This window comes from Aspergillus pseudotamarii, assembly GCF_009193445.1.
Source record: "Aspergillus pseudotamarii strain CBS 117625 unplaced genomic scaffold BDV38scaffold_127, whole genome shotgun sequence".
In the NCBI taxonomy this organism is placed as follows: domain Eukaryota; kingdom Fungi; phylum Ascomycota; class Eurotiomycetes; order Eurotiales; family Aspergillaceae; genus Aspergillus; species Aspergillus pseudotamarii.
Genome location: NW_022475141.1, coordinates 12,866 through 38,439, shown reverse-complemented (window position 1 = coordinate 38,439; position 25,574 = coordinate 12,866). Strand labels below are relative to the sequence as shown.

At 48.6% G+C, this 25,574-nt stretch overlaps 8 protein-coding genes across 8 annotated transcripts; 2 read left to right on the top strand and 6 right to left on the bottom strand.

The window, feature by feature from the left end:
• Nucleotides 1-1,044: 1,044 nt before the first annotated feature.
• Nucleotides 1,045-3,475, bottom strand: BDV38DRAFT_290686 (S53 family peptidase; the record flags this gene model as incomplete). The annotated part of the gene is made up of 9 exons (XM_032061538.1): nucleotides 1,045-1,117; nucleotides 1,178-1,352; nucleotides 1,429-1,604; nucleotides 1,656-1,823; nucleotides 1,875-2,015; nucleotides 2,076-2,266; nucleotides 2,330-2,888; nucleotides 2,943-3,206; nucleotides 3,270-3,475. The coding sequence occupies 9 exons, from the start codon at nucleotides 3,473-3,475 to the stop codon at nucleotides 1,045-1,047; spliced, it is 1,953 nt and encodes a 650-aa protein (XP_031907147.1).
• An 890-nt stretch (nucleotides 3,476-4,365) lies between these two features.
• BDV38DRAFT_265525 (EXPERA domain-containing protein) lies at nucleotides 4,366-5,528 on the bottom strand. The gene is made up of 4 exons (XM_032056360.1): nucleotides 5,246-5,528; nucleotides 5,022-5,185; nucleotides 4,728-4,962; nucleotides 4,366-4,679 (listed from the first exon to the last, which is right to left on the bottom strand). The coding sequence occupies exons 1-4, from the start codon at nucleotides 5,439-5,441 to the stop codon at nucleotides 4,597-4,599; spliced, it is 678 nt and encodes a 225-aa protein (XP_031907146.1). The 5' UTR covers nucleotides 5,442-5,528; the 3' UTR covers nucleotides 4,366-4,596.
• Nucleotides 5,529-5,644: 116 nt separating this feature from the next.
• On the bottom strand, nucleotides 5,645-7,067 carry BDV38DRAFT_33650 (uncharacterized protein). The gene has a single exon (XM_032063186.1). The coding sequence runs from the start codon at nucleotides 7,028-7,030 to the stop codon at nucleotides 5,990-5,992; it is 1,041 nt and encodes a 346-aa protein (XP_031907145.1). The 5' UTR covers nucleotides 7,031-7,067; the 3' UTR covers nucleotides 5,645-5,989.
• A 682-nt stretch (nucleotides 7,068-7,749) lies between these two features.
• Nucleotides 7,750-9,101, bottom strand: BDV38DRAFT_289028 (uncharacterized protein; the record flags this gene model as incomplete). The annotated part of the gene is made up of 5 exons (XM_032061157.1): nucleotides 7,750-7,949; nucleotides 8,010-8,329; nucleotides 8,404-8,456; nucleotides 8,544-8,800; nucleotides 8,837-9,101. The coding sequence occupies 5 exons, from the start codon at nucleotides 9,099-9,101 to the stop codon at nucleotides 7,750-7,752; spliced, it is 1,095 nt and encodes a 364-aa protein (XP_031907144.1).
• A 720-nt stretch (nucleotides 9,102-9,821) lies between these two features.
• BDV38DRAFT_276254 (cytochrome P450) lies at nucleotides 9,822-17,119 on the top strand (the record flags this gene model as incomplete). Its single annotated transcript, XM_032058185.1, has 12 exons — nucleotides 9,822-10,076; nucleotides 10,145-10,546; nucleotides 10,624-11,064; nucleotide 12,538; nucleotides 12,665-12,781; nucleotides 12,936-13,408; nucleotides 13,457-13,923; nucleotides 13,984-14,287; nucleotides 14,392-14,608; nucleotides 15,567-16,042; nucleotides 16,104-16,641; nucleotides 16,701-17,119. The coding sequence occupies 12 exons, from the start codon at nucleotides 9,822-9,824 to the stop codon at nucleotides 17,117-17,119; spliced, it is 4,110 nt and encodes a 1,369-aa protein (XP_031907143.1).
• A 2,645-nt stretch (nucleotides 17,120-19,764) lies between these two features.
• Nucleotides 19,765-20,754, top strand: BDV38DRAFT_289025 (uncharacterized protein; the record flags this gene model as incomplete). Its single annotated transcript, XM_032061156.1, has 1 exon — nucleotides 19,765-20,754. The coding sequence occupies one exon, from the start codon at nucleotides 19,765-19,767 to the stop codon at nucleotides 20,752-20,754; it is 990 nt and encodes a 329-aa protein (XP_031907142.1).
• A 611-nt stretch (nucleotides 20,755-21,365) lies between these two features.
• Nucleotides 21,366-23,470, bottom strand: BDV38DRAFT_265507 (APC family permease). The gene is made up of 5 exons (XM_032056359.1): nucleotides 23,302-23,470; nucleotides 22,970-23,229; nucleotides 22,757-22,905; nucleotides 22,085-22,694; nucleotides 21,366-22,028 (listed from the first exon to the last, which is right to left on the bottom strand). The coding sequence occupies exons 1-5, from the start codon at nucleotides 23,454-23,456 to the stop codon at nucleotides 21,640-21,642; spliced, it is 1,563 nt and encodes a 520-aa protein (XP_031907141.1). The 5' UTR covers nucleotides 23,457-23,470; the 3' UTR covers nucleotides 21,366-21,639.
• An 848-nt stretch (nucleotides 23,471-24,318) lies between these two features.
• Nucleotides 24,319-25,197, bottom strand: BDV38DRAFT_276251 (concanavalin A-like lectin/glucanase domain-containing protein; the record flags this gene model as incomplete). Its single annotated transcript, XM_032058184.1, has 4 exons — nucleotides 24,319-24,398; nucleotides 24,459-24,691; nucleotides 24,787-24,827; nucleotides 24,901-25,197. The coding sequence occupies 4 exons, from the start codon at nucleotides 25,195-25,197 to the stop codon at nucleotides 24,319-24,321; spliced, it is 651 nt and encodes a 216-aa protein (XP_031907140.1).
• Between the last annotated feature and the right edge of the window lie 377 nt (nucleotides 25,198-25,574).

Here is a 25,574-nt window from a genome sequence, read left to right as displayed (position 1 = left end):
TTACCGGTTCATGCTGATGAAATTTGTTGATCTGGCTCTTCACCCTCATGACTTCCACGAATTTCATATATCACTCAGATGGGACCAGTCCCTGAGCCTGTGTCCACAGACATCAAAATTAGCACCGACACAGTGTGCTTGTGCCTGTGGGCAGTGGGTTGTTGGACCTCTGATGACCACGATCCTTGTCACAGGTGAGATCTCCAGTCGCCTCACGAAATAGACCACACACAATCTCTTTCCTGGTTTTGCGTCGCATAGCCAATCCTTGTGCTAATACAACATGTAATAGCATTTGTGTTGATCTTGAATGAGTCTACTACCTCGGAAAGCTTTGCGATCGACCAGCTGAGCTGGCAGCTTAGGTGGCCGTGTTACAGATGTCCCTGACATTGGTCCTAACCCACTCTGTCCTTATTTCCATGGCAATCCTAGTTGGTGGGCTGTGCTCTGCTGCTCAGGGGCCATCGTAGCCACATACAAATCAGGCAAGCAGGTAAATCTGGGCAGTTTGCAAGGAAAGTTGGACGTTTCCACCAGTAAGTAACATGATGGAGTGTGCCGAACGTTAGACAAGAGCTGAGAATGATGCTTCTTGACCATTGGTGGGATTCATATTCATTCCACCCCGGGACCTTTTGTCAATCCACCACCGATGGCGATTAAAGTTAGTACTCGATCCGTGCTTCGACCATAGCGTGCTTGAAACCAAGCACTGGGAAATCATCATGTTTGTCGATTCCAAATTATGGTCTTCACAGGGTGCGCTCGGTCGCTATTTACTAGTTCTTTAACATGCACAGCGAAGAATCCCCAACCAGGATATGAACGGTAACAACAAAGTCTGATTATACATCTTGAATGCTACGAGGTAAGAACATACCATGAACTGGTGGTCCTTGGGGCCTTCTCGTCAAAGTTATAAACATTAACAGATAGAAGCATAAATACAGGCCAAGCTGGATATCTATCAAGATGCATCCCGAAACATCACCTTACCATTCATTTCGGGGAACACCGTCCAACCAGCTTTCAACATATCGCCTAAGGGAGATCAAGCCACAACTTTAACATCTTGGGATAGTTAGGTGTTCCCAGACCGGTGGCAGGGTCCCATCTGAAAGGTCGCGAATCAGCAAGCTGGCGATGGAACGCAGTAAAAGTTTGAACTACTTACCCAGGTGCAGTTGAGAAACCGTCTGTTCCACATCCTGGATTTGTACCATTGGTGATATCATTCAGGACGGAGGGGTTCTTGTAGAGCACCGGATTGATAAAGCCAACCGGACCCTTACCGACGGCAAGACGTTCGTCGATAATGCGGTTGATGATGGCAGCAAAGATCGGAGTGCCTAGTTGAACAGACCACAGGTTAGTAGCTGCAAGATTTCATTTCGAATCCGACGCGACCGCGCAAACATAACATACTCGCACTGGTTCCGCCCGATGAACCGGACTCGCCGCCAACGAATACCGCAATGTTGTCGCCATTCGCGGCTACATCCGGATAGCCTCGACCCAAGCGGTTGTACAGACCACCATTCTTGCCGAGGTTTTCGGCGCCTTCGTAGTAAGGGTAGGGAGGGTTGTGGTCCTTGAAGTACCTGCACATAATATCAGTAAGAGACATCTCTATCATGATTCAGAAGACGCACGTGGCAACGGCATCCGCCTGGTAGTCGGGGATAGGGTAGATGTTGCTGAAGCCACCCCCGGAAGCATAGCTGTATATTCCATCCGGATCGTACACGGCACTCTCGGGCTGGGAAACTGTGTATCCCGGGTAAACTTTGGTGGCACCAACGTTGGTGATATAGGGGCAGCTTCATTCGTTAGTGTATGAGGTCTATTACCAGCAGTCGATGTCTCTTTACCTGTTGGGGAATGCAGGGCTGAAAACCGTTCCATTATTCAGACAGCCATTGACGCTACCATGATCTCCTGGAGGTCCTGCAACACCGTTATCTCCGGAGGCGAAGAGCACTGAGACACCTTGCAAACCAAGCTTCAGGAACCTAGATGATGGTTAGCGTTGAATAGAGAAACTGCGTGGAACAGTAGCAGTCATGACTTACTCATTGCATTGCCTCTGCTGATAGTTTGCGGGAAGATCAACCTCTTGTTCGCCGTACGATACACTGATGACGTTCGTGGGCTTAAACACGCCACACATGAGCTTTCCATCGTAGCCACCGTCGTCGGGATAAACTGGATCCAGAGATGGGTCATTGCCACATTCGCCGTACGCGCAGTAGGTGCAGTAAGACTGTATATTCCGGCACATTAGCGATACTGACCAGGGAAGTATGGTGACCCAATTTCAACTCACGCCGTCAAGTGCGTCCAAGAACGTGTTCAGGAACCCCGTGGTGTTGCTAGCCCAGTTGGCATCATCGGTCTGGTACAACGTGATGCTTTGCGGATGCACGATGGGATATGCCAGTTCGAAGTCGAGATCAGACTCTCCACCAGCCTCGCCGACGGGTACCGGAGCCTCCGCACCGTCGATGAAGGCGGGGATTGGGTGAGTGCCTTTAGGGATATTCTTGGCAAATGTCTTGAAGAACAGGTCAAGGTCCTCCTGGGCATAGTAGTCCCCTTCCTCGAAAATACCCAAGGAATTATTTGGGTGAGGCGCCGCACGCGCTGAGGGGATCTTATACAATGCCCGAATGCAGTCTGGCGTGATTGACACATCGCAGTTAGTGACATTCACGCCTTTGACATCGTGTTGGTGGATCGGGCGTCCTCCATGAGCAGGGAGCTTCGTCTTCCTGCTCGCAGAGCCCCTTCGACGGATACTGGATGCTTTGCCCGACGATGGGTTCAGATTGATGCCAGGGTGCACATAGTCGATATGCTTTTGCACCGAAGCCGGGACATGGTACCTGCGTATCGTGTGAGTCACGACCTCCGAAACAACTCAAACAGGTAAACCTCACTGTTCGCAAGCGATGGCTTTCTTTCCAGTTTTCCTATTGTGGTACTCATAGTATGTGGTGTCGAACAAGTCCTCGATTTCCTTCGACGTGGCGTGGAATACAAGCCAGCCGTGGTTCTTGGTTTGGGCGACGCGGCTGGCATTGATTCCCTTTTCGGTGAGCCAGTTCTGGACCTCGTTGACTGTTTGTGTCGACGGGGCGAACTTTGCTGCAACTTCGTCTGCTGAATAGAACTTGGCATAGTTGGGAGAGCTCGGGTTTGACCTAGAAGCGGTACGTTAGAGCAGAGTATACCCTTAACATGCGAAACAACAGCCCTTCACGTACACATCCATCAGCAGGTCGTGAGCCTCCTCGAGGTTACTCTGGGCTAAGCCAATGCGAACCACATGCTTGTCCGATGGGCTCACACGCGCCCGCTTGACCCAGTTCGAGGATGTAACTTCACGTCTCTCGTGGACTACTGAGGTAGCAGCCGAGAGGGCTGACAGGCCGAGCAGAAACCCGTGCAAAAAAGAAAGATGAGACCGCATTGTGTGGACCTGATATCTGAGATTTCCACAGACCGAGAAGCCTGAAGAATCATATCGGGGATATCATGGCAGCTGCACGCCTTTATACAATGTTCAGTCTCATAATATGTATAGTGATTTTACAACTATGGCCCCCGATATATGTTACGGCTAGTTTAGTGCTCTTCCCCGTCGGAACTCCGCCTTGTGGGGTCGCTGCTTGCGAGGCTTGTCTCAGTGGCAGATGGAGATCCATGCTCACCAGAGAAGGCTGAAGAGGCTGACTCGCTTTCTCCTTCTTGACCAGTGACATGCACGTAATTCCACCGGTCCACCGGTGTTGAGTTCTAGCGTGCAGTTGGAAATCTAAAATTGTTTGCACCGCCTACTGACAATTCAAACGGTATAGGGGGCGAGAAAGATTACAGAGCGAAATATGTCGGTCCGCCTGACGAGCGACTCCATGATGCATGAGACAACTGGCATCCCTGACGCCTTGTTGTAATTGTTGGCTGGTGCAGAATAACATGTGCAAGACGGGAAGTCATAACTTGGCTCGTCCACGTCCCAGAGAGCCGAATGGTGGCATATCATGCAAGGCCCCACTTGACATAGAATAGCGTGACACCGTGGATTCCTATCTTCAACCATTAAGGGCTTGTTTTTTCTGGGCATTCCAAGCTTAACAGGTACAAGCTCCGCGTAATATCCAGCCGGATAGCATAGCCTAATTGTATCCGCCTGCCTCCGATCGGGCCGATCACCGTTTCCAAATGATTGCCTTCCCCTGAAAAATACTAGACCGCCGGATCGTCTCAGCATCCTATACGTGCTGTATTAACCGGGCTTAGTATCCGATTTGGTCGGAAGAACCCCGGAGGTTTGAAGCGGGGCGATAAACAACGTCCATCATTGTATGCCCTCCGGAGTCCGGAGGCTGGGATATTCGAAGAACCAATAGATTAGGTGTATCTAATCAATACCATACAGTATGCCACCAACATTTAAAATAAATGAATTCTCTACTATAATCAATAGTGTTTTGGTGAAGGAAGGTTGAGAATACTCTTCACGGACCAAACAACAGGGTCTTCCTGTTCTGGAGAAGATCGACTAATTCCAATTAACATGTACTCCCCGAATTAATTTCTTTTCCGCGATGAATCCAACCCTTGCACCTTCTTGAAAGCTTTATATATCTCCCCAACACTCTGTTTCACGTAATCTGGGAGGAGTCAGCCAATTCCTCTTTGACAATCGGGCAGATACTCACAGGAGCCGATGAACATCCAAATGAAGTTGAAGAAAAAGTAATAAAACCAGAAGTAGTAGCCCTCGGGCCGACAGAAGGTTTCCCCGTGGAAGTAAAGGTCAAACAGACTAGTGGCGTAGTAGAGGACGTCGCCATAGACCTGACCGACAGAGAGCAGTAGTTGGAGTGCATGACGTGCAGGATGCTGCACTGCGATGCAGTAGGCGATAAAGAAGGCTAGGGGTCCCCAGCAGAACTGTTGGGCAGGACTATTAGCATATATTAATGTCCATTGGTCCAATCAGGTCCACTTACAGCAGTTACAGTCTCCATGGTCACAAGGAATGCGTCCGACGTCAGATAGCGGGAGTCTGACAGGGAGTACTCCTTCCAGAGCTGGCCGAATAGTTCCTGTGAGCCTGCAAGGGTCTCATGATGAATGACAAAGTAGGCCTCGAAAAATAAATGGATGAATCCCGCTACATTGATCGTCTTGGTGAGTATTTTTTCAAAAGAGTTGGCAAGGTCATGCAACATACTCAAGCACATCCACACAAAGGCCAATTTATCCGACCGACTTGCGTTCGGTCGCACGCGTCGTATGATTAGAAACGCAGTCCCCAAGACTGCAGCCCATAAGAAGCCAAATTGGGCGATCAGGGAGACCACCGATGTCTCATTGGTGGTAAAGTGAGGGAGATGTATAGTGGTGGGATAATACTGGTGAGGGATCATGGTGACGCGACTAATGCAACCTTGTTTGTTAGAGAGAGAGAGAGCAGCGACACGGTTCAGGTACACCAATCAAATCTCTCACGTATAATACTTAGTATACTTCTTCTCCTATAGGGTTGTCGGCTATTACTTCTTATATGTTGTGGCTTCTGGGGGGAGAATCTGCCTCGGACTCCGCGGGTCCCGAGCATCTCTCTCGGATAGTTGAGTTGCCATATCGGACCATCTTGGCTGACTAGAGAGAGAGTAAGCGATTGACCACACGGCAATATTAAATTATTTATTTTATTTAGTCCGTTAAGCTTACAGTGAATTTGTTCACCAAAATCAACGTGACTTAGCACTAGAAAAATTACCCTAATATAGCCAGAGTATTTTCACCAAACCACAAAATCAATGCCTCAAACAACAGTCACGGAATATGATTATGTCAAGTAAAAAGCAGAATTAGAAATAAAGAAACCCCCCCAAAATGGCAATAAGAAAAGATAATATAAAGGAATTCCCATAGCATCACCTGGGACACCCATCATTAACCCCTCTTGAACTTAAAACGAGACAACATGGAGAGGGCCCGTTTGGGCACCCGTATATCGCACGCCGTCTACCTTGAGCCCCTGCTCATTTAAGAGTGTGATTGTACCACCCTCATCGGAGAGCGCGCAGTTATGCAGCTGAAAGCTGTGGCGACGTCTTCGACGTAAGACAGCACCATCGGGCAGGTATTCATTGTCGCCTTTGTGATTCCGAACGCTCCAGCCACTGAGTACCACGGGCGAGTCTCCGCGGTTCGTCAGAGTGATCATGTCGGGTTTGGTTGTTGGCGGTGGTCCATGGTGGTGGATAACGGCCTCGCTGATAGTAACGGTCCGATCATTCACGTCGCGCTTTTTCCGTTGCTCCCCCGGGATTTCAGGGTTCAACAGCTCATTCCAAGTCAGATATCCGCGTGAGGGAGTAGGCTGACCTTCGGCGTCAGTATGCACAGCCTGTGACGCGAATCCAATAAACACCCCCTCCCAGTGATCCCCAAAGTCCAGCAAGATGGCCCCATCCTGGTAGATCCCATTGTCGTGCTTCCACTTCCTAGGGCTTCCTTGGTTCATGTGAACATTATGGATACCGTTGCCATTGCTGAAATGCGACCCATAGATGTAGATCACGCTGTCGTTGTCGACCGCAGCATCCAGCACCGGGATCAGTTCATCCAATATATCATTGTCAGGCCCAGGGGTGTCATGGGGGAGGAGTCGGCCTCTTTCTCGGTGGAACAAATTCCCTCGAATATAATCCAGTGCAAGGCCGCTGGACGCTTGCTCCATGGTGCCTTCCAGCCGGTTAAACCCTGGCTTCAACTCCCGAAGTCGCTCATTCTGAAAGTTTTCGAAATCCTTGACTAACCAAAACACTAATCTAGAGTCACTCTTATCCCCAGACTTGATGTTTATCGCTGCGCGACCTTCCCCCTGCCTGTTGTCACTGGTAGTAAAAAACAGCGATAAATGAGGAGACACATGGTCTTGGGCATCGGTTTCATAAGTGAAACGGACAGGCTTTGCCTTCCATACTCCGTAGTTCTCAACTGGCATTGTGAGAGGATTCGATTGGGTACTAGAGGGATTTATTGAGTTCCCCAGTTTGTTAGGTCATAAATCCAAGATACGTCTGAAAGTATCAACCTAGGCGAAATAATGAAAAGGTCATACCTACTTATATCTCTCTATGTTAGTCTAGGCCCATAAGGTGTCCTTTACCGGTGGAAATGGGGCCCCGACGCCGATTGCTTCTGGATCACAAGGCGAGATGTCGCGTCGGAATTCATGTCGACTGATTCACCATCCACACATGTAAGAGGTCGCAGGACGATCCTCATCCTTGGTACTGATCTCCTGATCAAATGGAACTGCAATCCAGGCCGTGCAGACTCGCTTAAGTTCGGCCATCGTGGACATGTGGTTGGGTCCAAAGCCCGTCCCGCAAATCGCGTTTGAGGACAAGCAAAAGTAAGTTGTGCCTTTTCCATGGAATCGAGCAAGATTCGGAACGTAGTTACTATACAATCAGTACTGAATCTTAGTATTGCCAACATGAAGTCGCCTTACATTGCATTTAGGATTTTAATTATTTTCATGCACTCAATGTTGTCATTCTCCGCTAACCCCCACACATCGGGTGAGTTCAATGGCGTTCTCCCTCTGGTTGTCGCAGGACACTCATGGTACAGGAGATTGGGATTTCCAATCACTTTAAACACAGGCGTAACACCCTCGGGCATATGTCAATTGACTGAGATACAAATGAGATATTTCTAGTTCGACTGCTTTTTCAATGACTTAGCCAATCGCACACCCTTGTTGCTCGCGCCGCTCATATTCTCGCCCTTGGACAACGGTGGCACAGGAATTTCGAGCTTCTTCTCTACGCCACGCCCGCCGAGGGCTATGATTGCGGCAAGCCCAAAGTGTGGATTAGCATCTGCATCAGGAACGTGGATTTCAAAGTGGGCGACTATCGCATTGACAGTCCGTGTTGTAATCAGTCACATAGACGCTGCGCGGTGTTCCAGACCCCCGGAGACGGTGGTAGGAGTGCAGAAGTCCTCCACCAGACGCCTGTAGGAATTCATAGTGGGCGCAAAGAGCGGCATTATGTCCGGTAAGCTTGTAAGTAAACCGGCGAGAAATTGACGGCCGAGATCCGACGAATGTGCCACATCTGGGTACGGAGGAGAGGGATCGGGAGTGTCGCGAGTGAAAGCATCTTTGCCATCCATGGTAACGAGAGTAATATGCATGTGCCCACTATTTCCAGGTAGCCCATGACGCGGCTTTGCCATGAAACAAGGTGTGATACCATGCTTGATACCGAAGGCCTTGACAACGTATCGTCTTGTGGACACAAACATGACACGGTGAGCCTGGGAAGCTGAAATGCGGCATCTGAACCCACGAGAGAATCTTACTTGAATAAGCCAGCCTTATCCGCCATATCCTTGACCTCACCAAACTGCAATGCCTGTCGTAACATTCAAAGTCAGCATACCAAATCCGCATATTATATATCACCCAATGTCGCAGTTCCCTCGACACGAGCATCACTCACAGCTTTGAAAGCACCGGGACCGCTCTCCGCATGCCATTCCTCAATATCACAGCGGAACTGCTCACAGGCATCTAAAATGACATCATGACAATCCTCATTGTGCAACGGCTGGGTGATCAAGGACCCAAACATACCCTCTGTTAGTGCTGGTAGCGAGTCAATGGAATTGTTTTGCAGGAAGGATGTGATGGCAGATGCAGCGCGTTCCGGGCTTGAACAATCGCTCGGTATCGGGAAATGGGAGAACTCACACTCCGCTGCAAAAATATCAACCGGAGCTCCTCAAGTGATACACGAAGAGGGCGGATTGCCATGCAACATGCTTCCCACTATAGCGGGATAGCCGGCAACCTCAGCTTTCGCAATCACTTTTTTCAACAGCCCTCGTGGGCACACGCAGACTGGCTCTCGTGCGTCCGGGTCTAAGAAGCTGACAAGGAAGAAGGCTACATCATTCTCCCACGGAATACGCCGAAGGCTGTTCAGATGCGAGACTGCAATAATATTTCGATAGCCATTCTCTGCGTTGCAGATAGCGAGCTCCTTGGGATAATTCATGTCTTGTTGGTCCCTGGTGTGCAGAGTATACAGGGTATACTCCATAGAGATGGGCAGCTTGCTTGTGAATTATCGATCTATGCTTTCAATAACGCATAAATATATGATTTTACTAATTTATTAAAAGAATTCTAAAATATCTCATTCTACATCTACTCCATTACTCAATGCTAAAATGTATTTTAGGGCTTCTTGAGTACCGTTATATATATAAGTGTGCTGTTTCGGTATACCGTGACGTTATTTGACCGGCGGTATGCCAGCAGCGCGCTGTAGGTCAACGGGCTACAAGATATATAGAACTGGGGAGACCAAGGAGGTTCAGGAACGAATCGCTTGGACATCTGATCCTCTGCACGATCGGAATCTGGACAGTCCAGGCGGCGGGACAATCGCGGCCTGAGGCAACAATCGGTCCACCTGGCCTGACTATTCAGTCCTTTGTATGATCCTGGAAACCTACTAAATAGGCAAGGATCCTAGGGTAATTAAGGATGACAATAGACACGGCCCGGGGAAGGGACAAGAATCAGCTTCTCGTATATTCGTTCTACTAGTCAGCTAATGATAGACACTTCCCCGCTTTCTTGCTTACGTATCTTTGCCTCGTGGACAGGCTTCTCTTAAGCTGTGTAGTAGATCCTCCGTTACACAGATCTCCTATACCATCCCTAGGGAAAAAACCCAATCTTCCTTACAGATACTAGATTATCATGAGCCATGGCTAGAGTTGAGACTATATCTTCAAATCCAAATCTTGCTCGTCCACCGTCTGCCTCGTCTAGCATTGCACCACGCCTGGCCTCCCTCCCAGCGAGCCCCGGATCTGAGGATGACACTCCTCCCCTACATGCAGTCAATGTCGCCCTGCGATGGAACGGGTCAAAGACTATGATCTGGAGAGTCACGGCTACCTTCTGGTGTGCACTGGTCATGGGGTCTAATGACGCGGCATATGGAGCGATAATCCCTTACGTTTGTCCCATGTTTCACACACGGAGCAAGCATGTACAACGCTAATGCAGATCTCATGAATCATCCAGCTCGAGCTCTCTTATGACAAGAGCTACACGGTCATTTCCCTAGTCTTCCTGTCACCATTTCTGGGCTACACCATCTCCGCCGTTCTCAGTAATCTGATCCACCAGCGTCTCGGTCGTCGAGGTGTGGCGTTTATTGGTCCAGCATGTCACGTGCTTGCCTTCGCCGTCATCTCGAGTAATCCGCCCTTCCCAGTGCTGGTGATAATGTATATCTTCGTCGGGCTCGGAAGTGGGATCCAGAATGCCGGGTGGAACGTGTGGATTAGCAGTCTGGCCAATTCGCATGAAGTTCTCGGATGCTTTCACGGGTTCTATGGTGTTGGGGCTACAGTCAGTCCGCTTATTGCGACTACCTTGATCACAAAAGCTGGCTGGGAATGGAATTCATTCTATTACCTCCTGGTACGTACATTAGCCCTCGCCGACGGCCATGTGGTTTCTGTAACCTGAAGAATGCATCCACTAATGCGAAATCCAAGACGGGAGCTGCGGTTTTAGAACTGGTTAATGCCACCAGCGCCTTCTGGACGGAGACTGGATCTAAATACCGACAGGACAACCCGTCGACTCCAGGTAGAGATGGAGGGGGATCTCCCAACCAGACCAGACTATCACTCACTTACCGAGTCACCTGGATCTGCGCCATCTTCCTCTTCCTATATGGCGGTGTCGAGGTTGCTATCGGAGGTTGGATTGTCGTATTCATGACCAGTATACGTCACGGCAGTCGCTTTGCATCCGGTATGGCCGAAACAGGCTTCTGGCTCGGCATTACACTGGGCCGGTTTATATTGGGGTTCGTCTCACCTCGCATTGGGGAGCGACTGTCGATTATCGTATATATTGTGCTGGCCATTGCGCTTGAACTGATCTTCTGGCTCGTTCCCAAGTTCATCGTCTCCGCTGTAGCGGTTGCTCTGGTTGGGTTCTTCTTGGGAACAATTTTCCCCGGCGTTGTGGTGGTTGCAACTCGGATGTTGCCAAAGCACTTGCATGTCGCAGCCATTGGATTCGCAGCCGCGTTCTCTATGGGTGGAGGAGCCGTCTTCCCTTTCATGATCGGTGCTATTGCACAAGCCAAGGGAGTGGCGGTGCTGCAGCCTATTTTGCTGGCGATGTTGGCCCTTGCGCTGATTATTTGGGGCACGCTGCTTCGAGCTCCCCTACAGCAGTCACAGCATCAGGTTTGATCCGGAATGGGGCAATGAGAAATCTTTCATTGATTGCAAGCGAGGATCGAGTGTCGTGCAAGTCGATGGATGACGAAAGCATTCTAGCATTTAGGCATTTACATGGTTTAGACAATATTGGTAACTTGAAGGGAATCTGTGTAGGCATTCATAAAATTTGTCCCATTCAATATGACATGTGTCCTGTTGTCGAACATCATGAAACAAACAAGCCAGGGGCTCGAGGGCCGGAAAGATCAACAACACCTGGCGGCAGTTCTGGTCCTTGGAGAACAGTGAAGTCAAAAGGTGAGAATGATTCTTGTTGTTTGGAAAAAGACTGTATGTTTCAGGGATCAGAATATCAGAGGGACTCCCCACATTCCACTGAAAAACCGTGCTCAAAGAGGTGTTACGGATCAAGCGCAATTAGTAGTTGATCATTTGTAGCATTTGTTCTGCCGATTGATCACCAAGAGAAGAAGGCGGGACACTTGAGCGGTCAATGAGCCAATGCGAGGTTTTTCGGCTGCCAAGCGCCGAGTGCCGACAGGATGGTCACCTCCGAACACCGAATTGTTCCGGAACCCAGCAGGCACAATGTTTCCTACTGTATTCCATATTTTTGACTTCAGAAGTATTTCGGTGATTCAACTCTTCACCGAATAGGTTTTGTCGGCTCTCGTCAAAAGCCTGAGCAAGAGAAGCGACCGGCAGACGATTATGTATCAAAACCGGATCTGCAAGTCCTGCGAACCATGCAGGGCTCGGAAAGTGCGGTGCATCGGTGAGTCTTCTATCTGGCTCTACGACAGCTAGATCTTGAACTGACCGCAGTGAAAGTATCTCCCGAGGACCCTTCCAGATGCAAGCATTGCATTGTAGGCAGGAACCTAGCCGTCATGTCTCCTACCTCCTGAGGGTTACTAACCGGATCTCCCGGCTTCTAGAAGCGTGGTGAGCGCTGCGAGTTCAAACAGGCTAGACGCCGGTTCAAGCCTCAGCCCCAGAAAGTGACCCGTAGGTTTCGTAAAAAGGCTGGGTGCGTTTGATCGAGCTAAGCAATTATGGAGTAGGCGAGCCCTCACTATCAAGTGTAGCTCCTGGTAGCGGAGAGTACAATGATGAACGGACCAAACCACGCTTAGCACCACTGTTTGTGGACCAGCTATTAGATAGCCAGCCCCTCCAGGGAATGCTCCAGGATGAAGTCCATGTACTAAGGGTAAGTGATCTTCAGCAAGACAATCATGAGCGTGACTGAGCCCTAGCGTGTAGTCGCAGGAAAACGAAGGCATGACCCAAACAATACGCTGTTTTCCGGAGGGATGGTCCTGACCAAACGATATAGTGTGCAGCTCAAATCTGGCCTTCTTTTCAGATAGAAAGATCCAATCCTTGACGCAAAAACTGGGGAACTCTCGCCTCAAAGAGTTGGTCGATTGTATTGAAGCAGTCATCGAGGGCCGTGTTACCGCACGGGGAGCGACATCCATTTCCCCAGTTACGTTCAAAAAGCCACTCAGCTCCACGCGGATCTCGGCGGAACTGACACGAGCTTACATAGATGGTTGGGATCCAGAATTTAGATCCTGTCCAAACACAGTCTAATGGGTCGGTAGTCTATTTCAAGCGTATTCATCCGATGTACCCGTTCCTTGACCGACAAAGCTTCGAGGAGACAGCGTTCTCGGCGACGCTCACACAGACGTTGGAAACCACTCCTGCCTTTTCTGCTCTATACCACGCAGTACTTGCCTTGGGATGTCAGTACCATGATGGTGGATCGTTTGATCCCGGAAAGGGCAAAGCATGGAAGTTCTTCCAAATGTCACTAGGCCTGATGGCCGACATCCTTGTACCACGCGAATCGTTGCTTAGCCTGCAAGCTCTGACTGCTATGTCCATCTTTGCCATGAACACCTGTTGTTTGCAGATTGACGAAGTCCTAATCATGGAAGCAGCGCGTATGGCGCACGCCCTCCGATATCACCGAGCCATTTGCAGCAGAGAGCAACAAGTGTGGTGCCTGCGGACATTTTGGGTCATCTACGGCATGGAAAAGCAGTTAGCATTTCAAAATAGGGAAAATTCGGTAAGCCCACCCTTTTCAAGTAAGGGACCACCGCTAAGGCCGCGATAGCTGATCGCAGATTACAACGTGGGGTGCCCAATCCCAGAAACACCAGAGGCAAACTTTGGGAGCTATAACTGGTTTTTGTCCTCCATCCGATTTGCTAGGATAACGTCACAAGCATATGAGCTTCTGTTCTCCATTAGCGCCGCCCAGAATTCCACAGAGACATACTACACAACGATTGATTATGTCCAGGAGCGCCTGGAAAAATGGCGACTGACTGTGCCCGAACCGTTCCGACCGGGGGAATCTTGTCCCCAACAGACCTACAACGATCCTGTGTCGAAAATGGTTGCTCTCCAAACTCACTACTCCTACTACAGCATGACCATTGCTTTGGCGCGGCTTACCCTACAGATCGGTTCGGACGACGGTACGCGACAGGAAGACAGCAGACGAAGTCTGATGGCTTCGGCTCGACGGATAATTGAGCTGACTCAATATATTGACAAGGCACCCCATACTCCACTGTTGTAAGTGATTAGCACTATTCTATTCCGTATGCTTCCACAGAAGCCTTACAATCGACACAGTATACTTGCAATCATGCCACTTGTAGCGCTCTTCCTGCTTTTCGACTTTGTGGTCCACAATCCCACACACTCGGAAACAAAGACCAACTTGGCAATGCTTGATATTGTTTCAGGGCACTTCGCTCTTGTAGAGCATGCATCGAGTGGGTCCTTGCCCTGTTCATTGGTCTCAGAGTTTGCCCATATAGCGCGACAGCACGTCAAAGATATCAACGGTGGACGTGGCCCTGGAGATATTATGGATGCCCCACTTACCCCGACGCAAAGGCCTTTCTGTGGTCATATCAGGACCGGATCAAGCGTCGTGAGTAACACGCCAATGCCAGTGGCAATGGAACGGAATACATCCGTAAGAACCTACCTTGCTCATTGAAGTGATCTGTTCTGTTGACCACTCGACCCATCTAGGACAACCCACGATCCAATATTGAACTCAGCGGGGGGTTTGAACCGTACAAACAGACAGATAGCGTCGGTCAGCCAACAGACGATCTATACTATTCTTCAATGGATGCCAGTTTCGACTTCGGTAGCGATCCTCTGTTGCCCGGAATCGATCTACGGACGTTGTTTGGGTCGGTTATCTCGGGCGGCTTTGATTCTCCTGAAGATGCCTCTAGTTTTGGTGGAATCATGCCGACGCCCCCAACATAATATTAGTGTCGCGACATTAGGTGTCTGGCCTTGCCTGGGCGGTTGTTCATTGAATTGGTGTGGGTAGAATTGCCTACTACAATGGCGTTCAAAATTCCAACATGGGCTGTGTATTAAACAATCTAGTCACATTTGAGTAATCAAGATCAAATGGGTATTCCAGGGGTATAAAGTTAAGTGTAGGCCATCATAGGTGCAATTGTGTATTCGTCCAGAATCCAGATCGAGGAAGTCTGTGTAGAAATCCACAGTTTCATCCTGTTGCCTGAGGTGTCGATCTTCATGCCGGGGCTCGGTGATGACGAGACGTACCGCCTCCACTCCCGCCTGCCCGTCGAAGAATACCACCGGCAGATCCTTATGGCCTTAGGCGTCAGCATCCCGCTTCTGCGCCACAATCTGCCTTGACTGTGGAAGATCAACCACCAGATTGGTTGCCAGTATGTGCCTAGAGATGTTAGGGACCGATCTCCGTTCCTTTGAGCTCCATTCTTTGAGGACATAACCAATAATGTGAACCCCGTATCTCCGAACGGAAGTAATCCTGGAGATCCTGACCTGGCTCTTGGTCGTCGACAAGACTTCGGGGCTCGGGGGTAAGCCGTCACCACGTATTCTCTTCGAATATCATGCAAGTTGCGCCATGGATGTAAGGGCCCCCACGGAGAGCTTATCTCAGCATGTAAGCCATGATCGATATATAATTCTGGTGCCTTTTCTTTGCTTACAGGCAACTAAGGTCCAAATTTTGTACGGCCCAAATCCACAGAAGCCAGGAGATTCATCATGGCAGTTTCCCTAGGTTTTGTTACATATCTGTTCCTGATAGTTGCGGGCTTATATCTTGCCCGCAAGATAAGTAGAGCCGTCCAAAGTGTGTATAACCCCACCGACCATGTAAAGCCCCGCTAATGGCAGGACTTCTATAGTCCGACGATTCAAACAATTACACGGTTGCTTGCCCCCAACAAGAGAACACCATATTGATCCTGTGTTGGGTCTGGATGAAGTGCGGACTATGCTTCGGATGTTTCGAGAGGACCGGTTTCTGGAATGGGCGCTAGAAAAATATCGACGCCATGGGAACACCTTCACGACTTCCGTTCTGGGTGACGATAATATATGCACCGTGGAACCAGAAAACATCAAAACTATTCTGGCCGTGAAGTTCAAGCAATTTGACCTGGGAGAGAAAAGACGGAGGACGTTCCATCCGCTCTTAGGCGATGGCATTTTCGCATCCGATGGCCGACAGTGGGAACATTCTCGGACTCTGTTGAGACCGAGTTTCACTCGGACACAGATCGCGGCGACCGATCTGTATGAGCGACACATTCAGCGGCTGATCAGTCAGATTCCGCGAGATGGGTCAACGGTGGACCTGCAAGAGCTCTTTTTCAGTTTGGTATGGATGAATTTCCGTGCCTAGAATGCCCCAGTGTCAGACCTAATCGTACATCTTCTAGACACTCGATACGGCGACCGAGTTCCTGTTCGGAGAGTCGGTTGAGTCTTTACGTCCTGGATCTTCCGCAGAATCCTCTAGCTTTGCCTATCACTTCAATGTGGCCCAAGATGGCATAGCTTTCAGCGTGGCGCTCGCACCGTTTGACCGAATGATTTTTCGACCCAAGTTCAGAGAATCTGTCAGAGAGGCTAGAGGCTATGTTGACAACTTCGTCAAAAAGGCCATCCAATACCGACATTCGCTGGACGCCGAGAAACATGCGGGCGAGACAACAAACTCACAGTCGCGATATGTATTTCTCCACGAGCTCGCTAAGGAAACGGACGACCCCACCGAGATCACTGACCAGATCTTGAATATCCTGCTTGCAGGGAGAGACACAACCGCCAGTCTCCTAAGCATGGTATTCTATCATCTCGCACGGCGTCCAGATATCTGGGATCTTCTGCGGAGCGAGGTTGCAACACTTGACGGGAAATGCCCATCATTCGAGGAGCTGAAACAGTTGAAATACCTCTCCTGGGTCATTAATGAAAGTACGTTCAGTAGAACTCTGTGATATTCCCCAAACCTTAACAATACTGACCACCCATAGCCTTACGCCTATACCCCGTGGTCCCATCCAATAGTCGCACCGCGAACGAGGACACCTTCCTCCCCGTCGGAGGTGGTCCAGACGGAAAGTCACCCGTGTTCGTCGCCAAGGGCCAGCGAGTCGCCTACGATGTGTATGTGATGCATCGACGCCAGGATATTTTCGGCCCCGACGCGGAAGAGTTCCGCCCGGAACGATGGGAGACCATACGACCCGGCTGGGCTTTTGTACCGTTTAACGGAGGCCCTCGCATCTGCCTCGGACAGCAGTTTGCCTTGACTGAGGCATCTTACACCATCGTCCGAATCGTGCAATCGTTCAAGGGGATCACCAATCGGGACCCGGACCCGTGGGAGGAGCGTCTCGCGCTTACGTTGGCGAGCAAGCACGGGACGAAGGTGGCGATGGTGCCTATTTAGATCATTTCCTTACTTATTTTTCTTTTTCATCGTACCAACTGGCGCAAAAGGAGACTTGCTTGGCGGAGCTTTCGCATTTTGATTCCAATATATGCCTAATACCAGATTGGGCTTCCGACCGACCTGATGAAATTCAAAAAATTGAAATATCACAGAACTTCTAGCTGATATTTGTACCTCAACGAGTACGTGGGACATGGAAATCCTCACCTCACCAAACATTATTTTCGATATTCAATATGATATTATAGAAGATGCCGTTCGACATAATTAAAGCCTCGCGGGGGTAAAACCATATCGCTGAAATCCGCGGTTGGCATTGTATGGAAGGTGAGACTGGTAGTACGGTGGTATTTGATACACTATTTTATAGGTCTCGCTAATATGTGATAATATCTACTCAACCATACAACAAATTGCTTTTATTTTGCCCTATATGCCCCTGTAGTGAATGATTCCCAGCCTATTCTGGCGCATAACTATTTCTCACTGTTTATTTATAATAGTAGTCCTGCTTGATCGTTTGTCAAGTAAACAAGAAAAGCTGTTGGTGTCACATAGCAACTCGATCACCTGACTAACTATCAGCATCTTAAGACGAAGACTACGTGATGTAGTTTATTATGTGGGTGTAATCAACAGATACGGGAAACCAAGGGCCAATGACTTAGATGGAGACGATCTACTCCCAGGAAAGGGGAGCTACTCACGAAAACCGCTAAAATATGCTTTTGTTAGTGGCCGGACCCCGCCGGCATGTTTATGATTCTATTTACAGTTTCAGACGAAATCTGTTCAAAAGGACGGTTGTTTCACTGAATCTGGTCCAAGCACTTGCCACCTCAGAAGACTGTTTAACAACCAGTTCATGATGGTGTCACGGTGGAAATGATCCAGACGCTGGGAAACGATTAAGCGGAGTAGGGTAACTGTAAAGCCAATGGCAAAGTGAAGATCGCAGCGTGCGACGACACCGCTCGCCATGGCCCTCAATTGACTATGAATCAAGCAATGTGGTGAACAGGCAACTGGATAGGTTACATTAGACTAAATCTTAGCTTGTGTCCTACCCAGTGGAGGAATTATGAAGAGAGTATGACATGAAGAGAAGGGCCTGGCCGTGTCCCAAGCTCTATACAACACGCGACATTTTCCTGGTACTTTAATAAGCGTCGCAACACTTATCTGAATCCTGAAATGGCTACCTGAAGGGTCCAACACCGAGAGTGCAAAAGCGGATGCATCCTTCCCAGCTTGTTATATAGTCTTGCCTGTAGCCTCCACATCCTGGCCCTTCATAAAATCTACCAGCGACTAATTGCCGGCTGCTATCCACTAGACCACCCAGTGGGTGTCAGAAAGGATGTACGTTGAGAAATAAAGTCAGGGATCCCGTGCTATCTGCTATAAAACAAATGTATTCAATGTACGCCTTACAATTCTAAGCGGGCGTATATGGTTCAAGCAATGCGGGGAACAACTTAGGTCACACCACTCTTTTGCTTTGAAGGATGGTGGTGAAGGGATACAATGCCAGGCAGAACTCCTTCCATACAAGATATCACATCATGTCTTGCTCCGCCCTTTCTCGATTAATTTGAGTATTTGTCTTCCTCCCGCTGGGCCTAAACCTCGGCTGGAAGGATAGCATGGGGTATGCAAAGTGGTCCTCAGCTTGGCTTGGCAGCAAGATCATCTTTTGTATCTGAGATCAGTTACCTGAGCTACTTGGGTCATGATTGGCAAAAGCATACCATAAATAGTTTCGAGATGCATTGGCTTTAGATTACATATCAAGTCATAGATGCTTCAATTAGGCATCCGTGGGGTACAGGCGATTCTTCGCACGGACTCAAGTTATTTTTGGGCGTCCAATAGGAAGATGAAAACTTTTCAGCTGTCCGACAGTGTGGTAAGTCTTGCAGTCAGCGTACATGTATCAAGTCTTGTACCTAATCGATAAAGAAGATAATGACCACATTCTTATAGAGCCTAGACTCCGGGAATAATTGTAATAGGAACGTCTCAGTGCTCTTTCTACAGCACGTAAATAAGAGCTTGCTGTGCATTGTATGGATTAAATATTACAACCTACCAGCAAAGCTGAGGAACACTATCACAAACTATTGATAATGTGTGCTGGAGGATATCTTGAGTTTTGATCAAATTTCAATCACAGCTAACATTACCAATAGCTGTCGTCATCTGCAGGTGAGGATTACGCTGAAGCATAAACTTTTGTGGTCTAGAATAGCACAATGTATCACGCGAAATGACCTTATAGCATGGTAGTCTCGAGGACGGGGCGATGCAGCTGTACGATTGGGTAGTGGAGCTTCGATCTAGCAATTTAGCTTCAGCTTGCCTCGCTTCAGTAATGCGATTTTTCTATCAAAAGCTGTCATGTACATCGGCACCTTTTTATTTAGCCAGATTTGCGTAGCCTTAAATTTATGTTCTAAACAATAGTCATGCATATTGTGCGTCCAGGAGATATTACTCGTTCTATTCTAGACTGTACACCTCCTTGAAATCCACTAGCATTGCCTTCGCAAAGACATCCAGCTAGATTTGGAGGCTTTTGCCCCTCGGACCAGATCACTGTGTTGTTCGTCACAGTCCTCAGAAGAGTCCTGATGCCCGCCATGCAATATATAGGGAGACATATCTGTAGTGCCCGGTCAACGAGCAGATGTGCTCGATTCCTAAATATAGGCACAAATCCTAGGCAATATCTGTCGGAGATACAAAGGCCAACTCGCCAATTCACAATAGACGCATTGCCAGCAGTACCTCACTTGTTGGCAAGAGATCTTGCTGACTCTCAACACCAACACCATGTTCGTGATATACACAACCATCTCAAGGACTACGGAATCCTCAAAATCAGCCTGAGCTTCCCCGACGACAAAAGCCAATACTTAGGAAGCCTCATTGTCAGCCTTTCCAAAAACCATGGACACGGGCTCCCCATCACTCACAGCGCATCTCGCGGCTGGTTCTGGGATGTCCGCCCCAGCGCGACCACATTTCAGACAGAAAATCACCAGGCTCGATCCGAAACAATGGAGGAATTTCCCTGGCACACAGACTGCAGCTACGAGCTCGCCCCACCACGGTTCTTTGCGCTTCATGTTCTCCACCCCGATCGCTACGGTGGGGGCACCCTCTCGGTCATGAAAATCGATCGACTAAGCCAATTTCTCTCCCCTGCCACCAAGGCAGCCCTCCTTGAACCCGAATATCAGATCACCATTCCGCCCGAGTTTATCAAACATCCCGACCAACGTCATATTGTGGGCAGCCTATTTGCTATCGACACGCAGGATCACGGCCATTCCCTGATAATGCGATACCGTGACGAGATCGTGACGCCTTTGAGTCCCAGGGCTGCTGCGGCGCTGAAGCAGCTGAAGGGCGCCCTGAAGAACATGGAGGCGCTATCACAATCCACGCTGCATCTTACTGCAGCTGACCTACCGGAAAGATCTATCATTCTGCTGGATAATTATCGATGGCTGCATGCGCGGAATGGCATCAAGGACCCTTCGAGGCATCTGCGTCGGGTGAGATGGAACGCCGTTCCGTTTGCTAATAGTGTCGTCACGCAACCAGCAGCGGAATCCAGTACCTGAATCAGATTCTTGAAAAGTTCTCTTTTGATTGTTTTTTATTTCCTTTGTTGTATTTCTCGCCTTCTACTATGTACGTAATGCGTCGGTTTGAAGTTTTGGTGTCGATATTCTATAACTACTGCAGATTTTTACGGAGACATACACACTCAGCCGAAAGCACCCGTGGAGCAAAACTGTATCCAAGTGGGAAAAGGAGAACCCAAGGCTAAATTGCAATAACCCAATATGCTGAGACAATGATTGACAGTGCGGGTCATTGAGACTGAGTGAACTAGGATAAATCTACGCACCCATCGAGCCTGTACGTGAAAGAATCGAGCAGGTTCCCTTGTAGGATAAAGCTTAGGAGCCACTTTCACAGAGGAAGCATGGCCACATTCGTGATAGTTTCGGTAGTCTACTACTCTCTGCGAAGAGCAATACGCGAGAAGATATTCAGGTCCTCGTTAGTCTGTTTAATCTAAATCATGGATAGGGGCTTGGTACCCAGTTTCATATTATATCTTTTGACCGTTCCATAGATATACCTTCGAACATTATAATAATCTGATAAGCTAAGACCTCTACTATTTCCGAAAGAAGAAAAAAATCAAAATACCTACTGACTGCGACAGCAATCCAATCTACCGAGTATTTCCGGCAGTTTGGGTATAATATTATGACAAGTAGAGGAAGATAGCGGACCGTCGGTTGGCTGAACTTAACGTTGGACCTCTCGTAAGAGCCGATGTTATATGCTATACAAGTCAATCAGTCAGGGAGCCGGCAACAATAGTCTACGGTGGTAGGACGATCCTCGGAAACATGGTCTAGTTTTGACGCAACTCTTTCTGCTGATGCCAATTCCCATATAGATGTTCCCTGGTTTTGTCTATTCATCGCGAGTCAGTTCTTCTGAATGCGTCGCCAAACAACCGCTTGCTCCCCATCGGGGCAAATTAACACGCTTTTTTCCCATGAGAATCGCCCCAACTTTGGTAGCAATATCCACCAAATATACCAGTAAATACCACCAAGGCATAGGAGCAACGTTCCAGTGAGCGGAGTAAGCCAAACTGGTAAGCTGGTACGACCGTTCACTGGCGCCACAAACGGTGACACGATGAGGAACACCTGCGATGCTAAAAAGATATATGCCACGCTAGTCCACACTTTGAAGGCACGGGGAGGATATGTCACCCGTTTTCTAATAATAAATAGGCCGCACACGACGAAGAATTGAATCAAGGCAACAGCCCACTGTCCCACGTCAAGCAAGAAATTATACGCTTCCCCTGCAATGTAACATTAGTCAACTCGAGCATTGCCATCCACCAAGGCCGGGGCTCACCAAAAGGAACAGCGATAATCATGACACATGACGAGCAAAATACCAATGCAAATGCTCCAGCAGGTGAACCTGAACGGGATCTACTGGCAAAAAAGTGGGAAAATGGCAATAAGCCCTCCTGTGCAAAACTGTGGATGACTCGCGACATAGAGAAAGATGCGGTCATGATATTGCCCAGTGATGACAGAGCAGCAAGAATAGCCGTGAAACGTTGCATTTGCTGACCAAAGACCTTACCAACGAATAATGCAACCACCGTGATACCGGTCTCGCTCAGCTCCTTGGGCGTTGCCGCGACGAAGAAAACCGCGTTCACCAGGACATAAAGAATCCCCACCGCGCCGACTCCCATGAATCCTGCTGCTTTGATCGTTCGCCGGGGGTCTCTCACCTCACCCAGGACATACATTGCGTTGGACCAACCTTGAAACGTGGCCAGGACTTTGAATAGGGCGACTGTGTAGTCCGAGACGTCGGTGGATGACCCGGCAAATGGACGTTCATAACTAGCGCCAGGGTGGGCTACATTTGGTGACCTAAAAATGACCAGCCCAAGACCCGTCACAGCTATTAGAGTCAGAACAAGTAATTTGACTGAGGCAAGGATATTCTAGAGCCCTTATATAAGCCATCTTAACAGAAAATTATCACATGATGAGTACAACCCCTTACCATAAGCTTCACGTTCCAAGTTTTCGCGCAGATATGCATCGCTGCGACGCTTGCCATGAGAGTGATTGCCATGCAGCGTTTAATCCAGTCATTAGCTGTTGCTTGGGTAGCTAAGAGGATGTTCTCTGAAATAGCAATGGTACCAATTCCTGCACGTCGCATTAAAATATTGATGACAACAAGAGGCAGGGAGGAGTCGTTGTATGTACATACCAGTGAAGCCAAGGAAAATAACATGCGTTGCAAATATCACGGTCGCAAATAAAGGCGGACGTGGATAGGCAGCTTCTAGGTAGTTTTTTTCCCCGCCATTATGTGGTAGAAGACTGCCCAGTTCAAGATATATGAAGAAGCCACAAAATGACAGGAAGTAGCCAGCAACCCACACAACCAGTGATGCACCGGCACTGCCAGTACTATGTGCAATAGCAGATGGTACGGAGAATATTGCTGTGCCAATCATCCGATTTGTTCTGTGTATTCCTCAGTGAGACGAACAATTCCAAGCGGGGGTCTCCATGACCGGGAATTGCTTGCATACTGACATCAGAAATGTTGTGGAGAGAAGGCTGAGGCGGCGATATGGCTGCGCTGGGCCAGGAGGAACAGCAGTCTCATTCTCTGTCTGATAGATTAGAGGGGCGGCCTCTGTAAAAGCTTCATCATCCGGAACACCCTCAGCATTTTGGTCCGGATTCATATCTTACACTCAACTGTATTGCGCAAGCTATATATCAAGGTTTCTGAGAGGCCACCTTGCGTAGATCCAGCGACGCGATATCCGAATCACGTGTGGGCAGGTGACGTGTCTGTGTATTAACCCGTGACTGGAATATACTCATCTGCGATTCCGACTATTCCAATAGGTATAGCTACTCCTGTGTATCTTCAGTTCTTTTGACATATTTACAGAAGTTAATACCATCTACTCTATATACATACGGTTATCTATTGTTCATTTACCCCACTAGAACAAAACAACCATTGGAACTTTAGTCGTGGGCCGTGGCTTTGACGAACGATCCCAACATTATATATATATTGTAGTCGTTAACATGAAGTGAAAATAAATTAGCTTTAAATCACACGATATATTTGAAGATCGAGTAATTACGGATGCCCTGAATAATTTGTCTCTTTCCCCCGCACCCCCCACCATACAACTTACAAGTAGGCTACTAAAGTTAGTAGTCTGAACGCACGTTACTATCCAAAGCCTCACATCCGGACGTTGCATACATGTAATCAGTATAAAACTACTCATGGAAGTGGACTAAAGTAGTTGATGAGCACTACGAGAAGAAAGTGGATGGTTTGGCAGAGTATTTACAGTGACCAAAATTAAATATAGCAAACCTTAATAAAAGGAGCGGATGCGATTGCTAACTTCTTTGTCTGATAGAAAAACAACACATCTATTCTGCAAGGCAAAGTTCAGCTTATAGGGGACATCAACCGCCAGCCTCAAATGTTCGAAGCGAATCAAAAAAATGTATAAACAGTAGTAGTAAGCAGGCCATGCCTAACCCCTCAGTGGACAGGGGCAAGAAGCATCCATATTCTTAGTTGACAGTGGCAGTCCATTTCGGAACTGTGAAAGTTACCGGGCCACCGGTAACTTTCACAGTTCCGAATTGAAGATCTACAAATTACCCTTATTAGTGGCTTTGCTTGCATTCGGGTTAGGGCTATGGGTCCTTACTGATCAGATACTGAGCGGAAGCAGGATAATCGTGCTTAGAGGTGAGATGGTCGAAAAATGGCTTAATGTCCCCACTAAAGGAGTTCATCGGGGTGGCCGAGACGAAGCTGTACGTCTTCTGCTCGGCGCCTGCCTGGATGCTGGTGCCGTACCATAGTTCCCAAGTATGGCCTTCAACCGTAGTGGTATCGATCTTGGTGCCGATGGGCTGGATAGCGCCGTAGCGAGCGAGCCTTCAAAACAAAACCCGGGTTGCGTCAGTCTATTAAACCTTTCTTATTGTACAGGTGGAGAATGGATCGTTCAGGAGAGATCAGTTAATACGTACCATATCATCAGTTCATAATCGCCGCTCCATGTAACGTGGTTCTTGTCCGCAGCGGTAAACAGGTCGTACGCCACGTCGGCGTTGACGTTGGTATTATCCTGTTTCCCATTCCACGTCGGTGGAAATACTGTGGACATCACTCACGAGCTTCTTCTCAAAGTTTACTCCGGAGTTAGAATAGCTTTTCACACTGCCTTCGCCACCGTTCCAGGTCCAGGTTGTGTGCCACGCAGCGCCCGAGCTGGAGAGGTTGTCAATGTAGACGCACTGGGAGCCAGTCCCCGAATCCTTACCCCAGAGATTGTTGTTTACTGTGTACGGAGGGCTCGAGACAGAGTCGTATTGTGCACACAGCTCCTTTTGACTGAGCGCTGTGGCCGTAAGGGTGGCAAGTACCAAGGCGAGCTTCATAGTGAAAGTATAGCCGGTGGATCAATTTGTTGTAATCAATAGTGTTTCGAGACTGGCCAAGAATTCAGGTCTATTGAGCAGCGGGTAACGCTATTTAAAAGGGACGGAGCAGGTTTTCGCACCCTAGAGATATCACGTATAGGGGCCAATCACGCTCAGAATTGATCTTATGATCCACAGGGTTCCCGTGTCGACCAAGTCATCATCTGCCTTGGTCATTGAGTGAGCAATGAGAAATGTCGAGTATCAATGATATTTGTCGTGATCTGCATTTGATGTGCTCTTCGAGCACGGTCTATAGGCCCGCAATACCGGCTAATTTGAGTACTCCCTCATTGTACTTCGGAACATGTCTCATCATATTCGAATGTGTTTGG

Coding starts and splice junctions, on each gene's coding strand:
- BDV38DRAFT_265525 (XM_032056360.1), bottom strand. CDS start 5,441: ATGATCCCTCACCAGTATTATCCCACCACTATACATCTCCCTCACTTT. Junction 5,186..5,245: donor CTTTGTGTGGATGTGCTTGA/GTATGTTGCATG, acceptor CGATCAATGTAG/CGGGATTCATCCATTTATTT. Junction 4,680..4,727: donor TTGGATGTTCATCGGCTCCT/GTGAGTATCTGC, acceptor GACTCCTCCCAG/ATTACGTGAAACAGAGTGTT.
- BDV38DRAFT_265507 (XM_032056359.1), bottom strand. CDS start 23,456: ATGAATCCGGACCAAAATGCTGAGGGTGTTCCGGATGATGAAGCTTTT. Junction 22,906..22,969: donor TATTTTCCTTGGCTTCACTG/GTATGTACATAC, acceptor TGCGACGTGCAG/GAATTGGTACCATTGCTATT. Junction 22,029..22,084: donor GATTATCGCTGTTCCTTTTG/GTGAGCCCCGGC, acceptor GTTACATTGCAG/GGGAAGCGTATAATTTCTTG.
- BDV38DRAFT_33650 (XM_032063186.1), bottom strand. CDS start 7,030: ATGCCAGTTGAGAACTACGGAGTATGGAAGGCAAAGCCTGTCCGTTTC.